Here is a 12,259-nt window from a genome sequence, read left to right on the forward strand (position 1 = left end):
AACAACAAAAAGACATGACACAATCACAGCCAACAGTTGTTTGTATCATATTTGGTGTTTGATATTCAACCGTATTGAGTGGCCCAGTGAGATTTCAGTTTGGGCGGGGCTACACAGCATGACAGCACAAAAATAAAACATGTCTTGTCAAGACAAAATCTGTCAATCTGTCAATCATCAATTGTTGCTTTTTCGTGTCATATCTAGTTGGGACTCAGATGTCATGGACAGCCCACACTCCGTTTGCTAAACATCTGATGTGTATGGTACACTAAATTGGAAAAACTTCCGCAAGGTCAGAAAGTCTAAATCTGACTGGCTATGATCTACTGGATCTCCAGTCCCCCAGGAATCAAAGCTGTGTTCACGAAGACTTTGACAATGAACGCTTTTTCAAGAGATGTTTTCATGTTTACCTACGAGATATGGGAAAAGCTTGGCCTATATGGGATATGGGAAAAGCTAATTTTTTAAGCTTGGCCAATTTCCATTTCCAAAATATAAAAGGATTCCAGAGTGATCTCATTTTATTAGCTATATTTCCTCTCACATCTATAATGGAAGATCAGGTGAAGTGCCTCAGTGAAAAGGGAATATCTGCAGCATATGAAGGTAAATATGAAAGTACCAATGCTGCCATCTTAGAGAACTGATTTAGTATGCCATTCAGATCACCCAAACTGCTTATGGGCACTAAAAAGTGAAGAGACGTGCTCCAACAGATGTGTACCGGGAGCATCTGATTGGAATGGCTGCTGATGAAGTGCACATCATTGAAATAATTGGTGCTTATTTGTTTTAGATAGATACAGAACAATAGATATTCTGAGAAACAAACTTGACAGACATCAACTAATTTCTCATGTGTTTTTAATGCAGATTGTTGCATCATTCTTTGCTCTAATGTTCATGGCGATCTTGAATGAAAATTGTTGTACTTTTGTCATATTGCAGCTATAAAGATAAACTACTGGAACTAGCTGGAAGAACTACATGAACTAGCAACAAACTTTAGTTACTTAGCAACTTGAACAAGGCAGGAAGAACATGCGGTGGATTTGTTGTAATTACTGGAACATTTATGTCAATGATCACACTTTTAGATGCCAATATCAGAAATGTCCTTGCTGCCTGGTCGACAAGTCAGTCATATTTTTGTCTCTACTCAAAAATATCAGCCAAAGTAAGTGACCCCATGGTTCTGTGTGAGAAAAGGTTAATTGAAGCAGTCTGCAAATGTCAGTCACACTTACAAAGTTTAATTGACTTCATTCAGACTTAATTATATTTTTATCTGTCCTACTAAGACACAGAATTAAAGTTGCAATATGAACTGTTAAAATTTCTTTTTCTGTCTCTGTTACAGTGAGGCCACACGTTGAGCTCTCTTACATGGAAATGCTGCCAGTGCTGATAAACAGCTTTTGATCTTTCATTTTTGGACTTCAGAGTGCTTCAAAAGGGTTTGTCTGTTTGTCTCTGTGTGTGCCAGAAAAATAGGAAATGAAAGTAAATTTGCCCTCGACTGCAAAAGCAGGATGTCTATCCTCAGTAACCACTCCATTTAAAAACATAAAGCAAAAGTCTCTTCTGTGACCTTATGGTTGTAGATGTGTGTGTGTGTTTGTGTGTGTGTGTGTATGCATTATAGTAGATCAATCAGACTCGGCGTGATTTCTTTTCTCAGCAAGTCTTTCAGCACAAGGAGGCGGAAACGGCACCGTCACTAGTGACTAAGAGCCTGCAAGTGACAAGCTTTACTCAGCCTAAAATCTTTAGTCTCTTATCCTGTCTTTCACACATAAACACAAACTTTGTGATGGATTCATACAAAGCTATTCTCTTGATCTCTTAAACTGTCTTTCTTTCACTTTATCGCATCCTCTCACTTTTTCATTTTCTTCTCTCGCCCTCTTCCTTTCCATGTGTGGCTAGAGATTACTCAAAAACAATGCCACTGTCTCTCAACAGCAGAAAAAAAAACAAAAAAAAAACAAACAAACAAACAAACAAAAAAAAACTGCTTATGTTTTCACACATTTGTACAGTAGGTGCCTTGGATAAAAGTGTCTGCTAAATGACAATGCAACAGAAAAAAAAAAAAAAAAAATTCTCTAAGGAACATTTCTGAGAAATAAAGTGGCATCAGTTCTTAAATTCTGTTTTTGATCTAACAAAGGTCTAATGTTTTGTTTGCCCGTCTGAAATACCGTGAGTCTCACTAATGTATTTATTAGGGCTGGGATAATAAATCGCTGAATCGCGAACCATGATATGATTCTGGATTGATTCTGAGATTTTCCGAATGCATCACGATTCTCTCTTGAATCGATTCTGAGCTTAGTTTTTTACAGCAGATGGCACTGCATGCTTTACAAACACCTGTCCTCTGCTTGCTTCCAATTCCTTACACATACCACTTAAAATATAATGATTATAAAATAATCATTTATAAAATTCAAAAAAGTTGAAGCATATTATAAGGGTGTTTGCAGTGGACAGTTTATTAATCTCGTGTCATAAAAGCATTCTGAGGTGCAAGTAAATAGCTGAACGTGCGAGCGCCATCTGCTGTTAAAAATTAAGCTCAGAATCGATTCAAGTGAGAATCGCGATGCATTTGGAAAATCTCAGAATCAATCAACGAATCGAGATAAATCGATTTATTGTCCCAGCCCTAGTATTTATGTGCAAAATTTTGAAGGGTCAATCCTGTTTATGCAGTACATTTTCATGTAATACTTCTATAACACTGTTATTCAGTTTCATAATATTGGCCGTTGTTTGCAGGATATTCTAAAACTTCACCTATTGTTAAGCGGAAGAAAGTAAGTCATTCGAGTTTGAAAAAACATAAGGTTGAGTGACTTTCTTTTTTTGGGGGGGTAAGCTATTCCTTTAAATCTGAACAAAATAATTAGAGAAAAAAATTATTTAAATCTGATTTAAACATCCTCTAAAGGTCATTCAGATTCAGACAATAAAGCGGCTGTATGAAGAGAATGGGATTCAGGAGAGAAACAAAAAATGACTAAAGAAACCAAAAGAACAAAACATGTGAGAGAATGTCTCGGAGACGTATGTCAGTAGTGACCGACGAATTGGGATATCGCCAGAGAGCCGTATCAGCTTCGAGTGAAACTAAAACAAGCCAATGGAATTGGCGTTCGATATTTGCATAATACGTACCGCCCCGCGGTTATAAATAGGGAAGCAGATGCAATCGCACTCTGTTTTTCGCTGAGGAGACAACCTTGAGTCTTTACTACAGCGAAGGAACTGTCCCAGTTATTGTCCCAGCCCTAGTATTTATGTGCAAAATTTTGAATGGTCAATTTTGTTTATGCAGTACATTTTCATGTCCTCACTCTTAATATAATGAATAAAATATTGGATGGACATGGATGGACAAAATATACATTTGTTGTAACAAATGTCTAAAAACAAAGCTTTTATTTCAAATTATTGTATTATTAAATTTGATTATTATAGTCCAGTTCTTTCTTAATTTTCTAGTTTTACTAACAAAATATGTTTTCTTGGGAATATTCAGACTGTGACAGAAAAACATGAAAAAACATTTTGTTTCCATTAAACAGTGTGATCTCACCTTTGACCTGAAGGGCTCAGGGAATCCTCCATGTGGTATTCCAATGTGTCCTTGTAGGAACTCCACAACAGACAGAGGGAAGGAGAGCTCGTCTGCTCTGTCTTCTACCTCAGCCCGAGAGAGAGAGTTCTGCACCATAAACTGAGCCAGATCACCCACAATCTTAGAAGAGGGGGTCACCTGGAGAAAAACAAAGTGAGAGGAACTGAGTTTTGCAGAGGTCAGATCGAAACATGGGATTTCTTTCTTCTTAAAGGGATAATTCACCCAATAGTGAGTTAGAGAATAAGTTCTGTCATCATTTACTCAGCCTAATGTTGTTCTAAACCTGTATGATTTCATTCTTCCAAAGAGCACAAAAGAAAAAGGTTTGAAGAGTATTGGTCAAAGGATTCTATGATATTTGAATCAAAAGATAGATTAGTTTACAAAGATTTGTAATGACCAATTGTATGTAACACTTCTATGACACTGTTATTCAGTTTCATAATATTGGCCATTGATTTTAGCATATTCTAAAACTTCACCTATTGTTAAGTGGAAGAAAGTAAGTCATACGAGTTTGAAAAAACATAAGGTTGAGTGTGTGTGTGTGTGTGTGTGTGTGTGTGTGTGTGGGTTGGGGGGGGGGGGGTATTGGGGGTAAGGTATTCCTTTAAATCTGAACAACACAAAATAATTAGAGAAAAAAAATCCAAAACATCCTCTAAAGGTCATTCAGATTCAGACAATAAAGTGGCTGTAGAGAGAATGGGATTCAGGAGAGAAACAAAAAATGAAACCAAAAGAACAAAACATGTGAGAGAACATCTCGGAGACGTACGTCAGTAGTGACCGGCGAATTGGGATATCACCAGAGAGCCCTATCAGCTTCGAGTGAAACTAAAACAAGCCAATGGAATTTGCGTGCGATATTTGCATAATGCGCACCGCCCCACCAGGTGGGTATAAGTAAGGAAGCAGATGCAATCACACTCTGTTTTTCGCTGAGGAGACAACCTTGAGTCTTTACTACAGCGAAGGCACAGGAACTGTCCCAGTTACTGACCCCTTCCAGCGCCTGGGGGCGGAGAAGGGGACAAGCTTACACTGAAAGTGTCTACTGCTGTTCCGCAAGACCCACTACAGTAAGACTTAGACAACACTGGGGAAGCGAACCCATAGGGGATGCTGCGGAGGCCACAACCTACTCTGCAGGGGAGGAATTACGTGGAAATACACATATGGACTGGCCGTGGGCAGTACGCATATGGAGTCCCTGGGATGGCTCCAGCCTAGACATAGGGGGAGACTCATCTGACAGGTGACAGCAGAGCTGGCTCTGCTAAGGGAAAGACATGGGCTCACCGTGGGGAGTTTGACCGTGGACAAGAGGCAACTCCTCTAGTGGAATGAGCTCTTAACCCAAGTGGGCAAGGAACGCCTTGGCGATGGCGATGGCGATAAGCCAAGGCGATGGCGTCCACTATCCAGTGGGCCATCCTCTGCTTGGAGACAGCCTTTCCCTTCTGCTGGCCTCCGTAACAGACAAAGAGCTGATCTGAGGTCCTAAAGCTAGAGCATGGATGGGACAGAGCAAAGCCAGGGCTGGGTCTGCCTCCTCCGAAGGCAGCGCTTGCAGGTTCACTACCTGATCTCTGAAGGGAGTGGTAGGAACCTTGGGCATATATCCAGGCCGGGGTCTCAGGATAACGTGAGAGTCATGGGGCCCGAATTCCAGGCACGATTCGTCGACCGAAAATGCGTACAGGTCCCCTACCCTCTTAACCGAGGCCAATGCAACCAGGAGGACGGTCTTAAGTGACAGTACTTTAACTCCACTGACTGCAAAGTCTCGAAGGGATGAGAGATGTAAGTACTAGGGAGAGATTCCAAGAGAGTATAGAGGAAGGGCGAGGCGGATTCAGTCTCCTCGCCCCCCTCAGGATCCTGACGATCAGGTCGTGCTTCCTCAACGACTTACCATCAACTGCTTCGTGATGTGTGGCAACAGCGGCAACATACACCTTGAGGGTGGAGGGAGACAGCCTTCGCTCCAAGCCCTCTTGCAAGAAGGAACAGGTTTCACTTCAACGCATAGAGGTTCCTCGTAGAAGAAACTCTAGCGGAAGTGATAGTGTCTACAACCGACTGGGGGAGATCACTTAGAACCTCCATGAACCACCGACGTGGGCATGCACTCATGAGAGAACATGAACCACCCACAAACACAGTCTCAGCACGCTAAGCAGACATGAGAGAAAGTGATTGTGGCCGTCAGTGAGGATAGGAAATGACCGCCTCCAGAAATGCAAAGGCGGAATGACATCTTGAAAAAGACGCAGTGTCCATCTGTGAAGCTCTTTTAGAAGAGGAAAAGAGACAGCTCTTTGTGTTGTGCTGAAGCACACAAGGGATCAGCCACGATGTGACTGCAGGTACACCACTCCCCGAGTCATATGCACAGAGGAACCGGCCCAATCGCAAACCAACGGGGCAGAAAATAATGCTGTAAAAACAACAGTTGAGAGCTGTATAAATAGCTTGTGAAAGCTTGCGGCTTCGCTGTAGGGTGCCTTAACACCAGCACGACGAACAAAGGCTCTTCAAAAGCTTGAGAAGTTCACTCTCAGTCGATAGCAGGAACTGTTGGCTCTGAAGCGAAAGACAGAGTGCGATTGCATCTGCTTCCCTATTTATACCCACCTGGCGGGGGCAGTGCGCATTATGCAAATACCGCACGCCAATTCCATTGGCTTGTTTTAGTTTCACTCAAAGCTAATAGGGCTCTCTGGCGATATCCCAATTCGTCGGTCATTACTGACGTATGTCGAATGTGACCGACTGAAAGGGAACTGTTTAGAAATGAGAGATGCATGAGGATTTGAGAGGAGGAAAGACACACACAGGGCAAAGAAGGGAAAAAAGCAAGAGATTAAGGAGAGGAATAAAAAGTTAAATGTCACACCATTTTTCTTTCACATAAATAGTTCAGTGTTCAGTGGAAAAAAAATACCTTATGTACAGCAAAACTGCAGTCAACTGTTCCACTTTCTGTGCTGGCTAGATGCACTTTGAAAGTGTTCCCTTAAAAAAAAAAAACTTATGGTATAACAGTGGCGAGACTACATAAGGGCCAGGGTGGCACTGTCCCTCTTTTTTAGTGGGAAAGGAAAAAAGAAAGAAAGAAAAAAAAAAAAAAAAAAAAATCACACATACATGACAATAATAATCGCTCAAATACATGAATTTATCAGATATCACTCCCAAAATTTGCAGCGTGAATGTGGCCGCTGTTCAAGCATGAAAAAACAAACGTTTTATTCAAATTCTGAATTGATTATTTATCACCTAGAAAGCACACAAAGAGCGGCCCTAATAAAAGCTAAAAAGCTGTCACTCATCTCAGTTCATCTCACCAAGTTCCTCTATAATCAATGAAGCTGTCTACACTGCACAATGAATCTTTAGTTTACACTTTGTTATAACAAGAGGATTTGCAAGTGTATAGAACTCAACACTGGGCAAAAACATGTTTTGTGCGGTGAGTGGAGTCTAACTTAAGCACCTCTGATTGGCCATTGCATTGCAATGTTGTAAATAGAAACTTTTGATGCTCTCCATAGCACAAACACAGATATGCATGGGGTCATTTTCCAAATCAACAATATACTATTATTACAGAGAAAATGGATCCTAGACCAGCAGATGTGGGAAGCTTTTCCCTCTAAAACCAATCAGAAGCAGCATCATGCAGTGGTTTGAATGAGAAAATTCCATGCTAGTTTCAAGTCCATAGCCAGGAGAAGGCAAAGCCTTACACACACTCCACCTATGATTATTTATCTTCATTTATTGTTCTTATTCTGTTCATTATTTATTTTACTTATGAATGAATTTTGTTGTTTTCATGAAACTGTTGGCTGACAATAACTCACATTAAACTAATCTTAATTGTCAAATTATTTTTATCCCATGTATTGTAAAATGAAGTAATTTGAGAGTAGGCATTGGTCCACCCTATTTCACCAAGGTCCACTCACTTTAAAACTTCTGGCCTCGCCACTGTGGTACAATGATGGTATCAGATATTTTGATATGTGCCATAGTAGTGGTTATAATTTAACATTACTCTCCAAGGTATTTTAAAGGATATCATTGTATTTACATTATATATAAAAAACAACAACAAACTGTAAGCACAGACTGGATGGTTGGGAGTAGGTCAAAAAAGGAATGAAATAAATGTGAGTGACATTTTAAGTTTTGTAACAGACTCCTAGACAAAGGTTACACAAGGTTAATACCCTTGTTTAAATACAAAGCAACAGACATGACATGTGCAAAGACTTTTTTAGAGCAAAGGGTTTAGCAACAACCCTGAGTGACTCTAGCACCACTGGGACTGTAGTGGATGACACAGTAGAGACCTCCAAACCCTAATGTGACCAATTATAAAACTTCTTATGCATATAAATGTCAACATTGCAAACCACTACATGAGTAGGCTAACTTGCACGTGTTAAAATGCTGACACATTTGCATAACTCTTCTGCTTCAGAAATCTCACCCAGGGAACACTGTTCACAGAGAAATGACTCTCCGTAATATGCAAACTTAACTGTCTGGATAATCAAATGTGATTTCACTAAATTAAGCGTAAACGTTTCCTTCATCCTGCCACAGTCATTTGAAGTCAAGACGCTGGAGCTCATGTTAAATCAAATCCTAAAGACTGGAGTGCTCCTGCTTTGTCGAAGACATTGGTTGTGTTCAGAATAGCATAGTACCATACTATTTTGTAGTGTGGTTATTGTGTGCTAAATGTGGGATACTATTTTATGTTGTTTTCAAGAATTAATGTTGTTTTCAAAGTCATAACATTTGGAAAATAAACTCAACCTTTATTTCAAGAATAAAGTAGTAACAGGACAAGATTAAAGTAGTATTCTAAAAATATTACTACATTATTCTTGCAAATCGTATGACTTTATTCTCATAAAAGGCATATTATGAGATATAATAAATAAGTCTCTTATCCTCATATATTTATATATAGTGTCATATGGTCCTTCAGAAATCATTCTAATATGCTGATTTGGTGCAACAGTCTTTCTAATTATTGTGAATGTTGAAAACAGTTGTGCTGCTTGAAATTGCGCGTGATACTTTTTTTTTTTTCAGGATTCTTTGATGAGTCATTCAAAAGCATTTATTTGTCGTAAAAATCTTTTAATATTATAAATGTCTTTATTTTGATCTATTAAATGCATCCTTGCTGAATAAAATAAAAATAAATAAATAAATAAAATAAAATAACCAAAATCGTACTCCAACTAAAAAAATCCAAACTTTTGAATATTGAACGGTAGTGTGTATTTAACAACGAATAGTAAAAAAAAATGTAAATATTAATTAAACACCTGTTATATTTCTTATCTTCATCTCGCCCTACAATCCCATCTGTGACCTACAACTATTTTCTCTGCATCATTAGTCAGTTTTGATTTTATATCTGTTTGATTGTTTATATGCATATTCATACGTACTATCCAGTACAGAGCAGCATACACCAGTGGTTCCCAACTGTGTTACGCATACCCCTGGGGGTACATGAGGTGACAGAGGGGGTACACAAACAAAATGCTGAGTTTTGCCATTCATTTAATTCTGCCCCACCTTAAAAAAACATTAATACCAAGCATGCATTTATAACAGGCAAAATGCCACCTCTAATGTGAAAACAGGAAAAAGTCGCAATTATCTTTTACACAAGCTTCCATAGATCGTGGGGGGGTTTGGGTATGTCACTTTAAAAAGTTTGGGAACCACTGAAATATGCGAAATTCAGAAATGTGGCTGATCAATTAAAAGAAATACAAAAAAAAAAGTTACCAAATTAAATTTGGTCCCCACTCACCCCCAGTCTTTACTATTTGGCTACATTGTTGGTGCTCAGCAGGAATGTCTGAAGCCCATAAAAAGCATGTTTCTGGTAAAAGTTTCAAATCATGAGGAAGCTGGCCTCAGTTATAGAAAAATCCTTTAACTTCTGAATAGAGAGAGAAATCAATGGGTTGTTAATTAAGTAGAGGATGTGTTAAGTACCCAGACACAATGCAAAACTCGGTCAGGTCAAGTCACTGTGATGGGGGCTGTCGGGGAAAGTGTTATAAGATGAGACTGAGACGGGATTAAGAGGGGATCAAACACACACACACACACACACACAGTAATCCTCATGCCCGTGAGATTCTCCTCTTACTGTTTTTCTGACGTACAGTAATCCTTCTGTGTACATCTCAGTCGTTCTCTGCTTGTGTCTCTCAGTCTTTGCCTGCATTTTTACATTTTCAAAAAAACATTATTCTGTATGTTTCATATGAACAAAGGTTTCAGATATTGTCATCTTTGTGGGGACCCATAACGTCTCGGTTACAAAGGTAACCCTCGTTCCCTGAAGGAGGGAACGGAGACGTACGTCGGACAGACCGACGAATAGGAATCTCGCTAGAGAGGCCAATCTACTTCGAGTGTAACTAAAACGAGCCAATGCACATTGGCATGCAATCATATGCATCAGCTGCTCGCCTCGCAGCGCGGGTATATAATGAGCAGCAGGTGCGTTGCATCTTCAGGTTTTCGCTGAGGAGCCGAACCGGATAGGCAGCAGCATCAGCGGGGTACAGCGACTGTGGCGACGGGACGTACGTCTCCGTTCCCTCCTTCAGGGAACGAGGGTTACCTTTGTAACCGAGACGTTCCCATTCAGTCGGTCACGTTCGACGTACGTCGGACAGACCGACGAATAGGAATCCCTACCAAAGCGCCACAGGAGCTGCCCCCTTCCAGCGCTCTGTTGTAAGCCACCTGAACCCCCTTGCCTGAGGATGGTGGGACAGGGCTAACACAGAAAGAGTCGATCACTGCTGTTTCCCAAAACCCATTCAGTGAGACTATTGGATAACGCTGGGAAAGCGTACCCTTTCGCTGGGAAAGGAACGCTGCGGAAGCCACATCCTTCCCCGAAGGAGTTATGTGGAGAAGTACATATGGACTAACCCTGTAGGGCTGTGCTACATATGGAAGAGCTGGGGTGACTCCAACCCGATGAAGGGTAGGTTCTCCCAGAGGGAAAGACACGGGCTTCGTTTAGGAGCAACCGTGGAACCAACCATATGGGATCCCCGTAGGGTCACACATATGGAACCCAGCCTAAACCCGTTTCTCAAGGATACAACGGAGTATAGGCCTGGCGCCAGACGCTCCGCCACGTCGGCTGCCGAAGGGATATCGGAGGACTCGACAGGGTCTGCCTTGTAGGGACTCTCTGGAGAAAAGAAGCGCATGTAGCGCAGCAAGCCGACACTAAGCCGGGGCCTCTCCGTGCCTCTGACCTGTGGCGAGAACAGGGGAGGAGACCGGCTCGACACGAAGGCTATAGTATCTAGCGAACGTGTAGGTGTCGCCCAGCCCGCAGCTCTACAAATGTCTGTCAGCGAGGCGCCATGAGCCAGCGCCCAGGAGGATGCGACACCTCTCGTGGAGTGAGCATGCAACCTGAGCAGGCAGGGCACGCCCTGAGCTTGGTAAGCCAGGGCGATGGCATCCACTATCCAGTGGGCCATCCTCTGCTTGGAGACAGCCTTTCCCTTCTGCTGGCCTCCATAACAGACAAAGAGCTGGTCTGAGGTCCTGAGGCTTTGGGTTCTGTCTATGTACTGTCGCAAAGCGCGAACTGGACAGAGCAAAGCCAGGGCTGGGTCTGCCTCCTCCGAGGGCAGCGCTTGCAGGCTCACCACCTGGCCCCTGAAGGGAGTGGTAGGAACCTTGGGCACATAGCCAGGCCGGGGTCTTAGTACCACGTGGCTATCACCCGGCCCGAACTCCAGGCACGATACGTCGACCGAAAATGACTGCAGGTCCCCTACCCTCTTGATGGAGGCCAATGCAACCAGCAGCAAAGTCTTCATAGACAGAATCTTTAAGTCTGCCGATTGCAAAGGCTCAAAGGGAGCAATCTGAAGTGCTCTTAGCACCAGAGTGAGGTCCCAAGAGGGTATGGAGGGGGGACGAGGAGGATTTAACCGTCTCGCCCCCCTAAGGAACCTGACGACCAGGTCGTGCTGACCAACAGATTTGCCATCTATGTGGTCGTGGTAAGCGGAGATAGCAGCAGTATGGACTTTGAGGGTGGAGGGGGACAGCCTACGCTCCAACCCTTGCTGCAAGAAGGAAAGCACGACTCCGATCGAGCATCCTCGGGGGTCTTCTCGGCGAGAAGAGCACCACTCGACGAACAGGTTCCACTTCGAGGCGTAAGCACGTCTCGTAGACAGTGCAAGTGCCGAAGTGATGGTGTTAAGTACCTCAGGGGGTAAGTCACCTAGAACCTCCGCGTCCCGTCCAGGGACCAGACATGGAGTTTCCAGAGGTCTGGATGCGGGTGCCAAAGAGTGCCCCGTCTCTGAGAAGAAGGCCTTCCTCAGAGGAATGGGCCAGGGAGGGCTGTCGCAAGGAGTGAAAGTTCTGGGAACCAGGTCTGGTCGGGCCAATAGGGCGCAACTAAGAGGACCTGCTCCTCGTCCTCCCTGACTTTGCACAGGGTCTGTGCAAGTAGGCTCACTGGGGGAAACGCATATTTGCGAAGGCCCCGGGGCCAGCTGAGTG

General features: G+C 42.6%; 1 protein-coding gene across 3 annotated transcripts in view; it reads right to left on the reverse strand.

Moving 5' to 3' along the window:
* pcxb (pyruvate carboxylase b) overlaps nt 1–12,259 on the reverse strand; it is a 256,057-nt gene that overhangs the window by 21,811 nt on the left and 221,987 nt on the right. For all 3 annotated transcript variants that reach the window (XM_048185986.1, XM_048185985.1, XM_048185987.1), the window contains one exon: nt 3,611–3,790. In XM_048185986.1, coding sequence (XP_048041943.1) covers nt 3,611–3,790 — 180 coding nt within the window. The remainder of the gene's footprint in view (nt 1–3,610; nt 3,791–12,259) is intronic.

Source organism: Megalobrama amblycephala, linkage group LG3 (genome assembly GCF_018812025.1).
Source record: "Megalobrama amblycephala isolate DHTTF-2021 linkage group LG3, ASM1881202v1, whole genome shotgun sequence".
In the NCBI taxonomy this organism is placed as follows: domain Eukaryota; kingdom Metazoa; phylum Chordata; class Actinopteri; order Cypriniformes; family Xenocyprididae; genus Megalobrama; species Megalobrama amblycephala.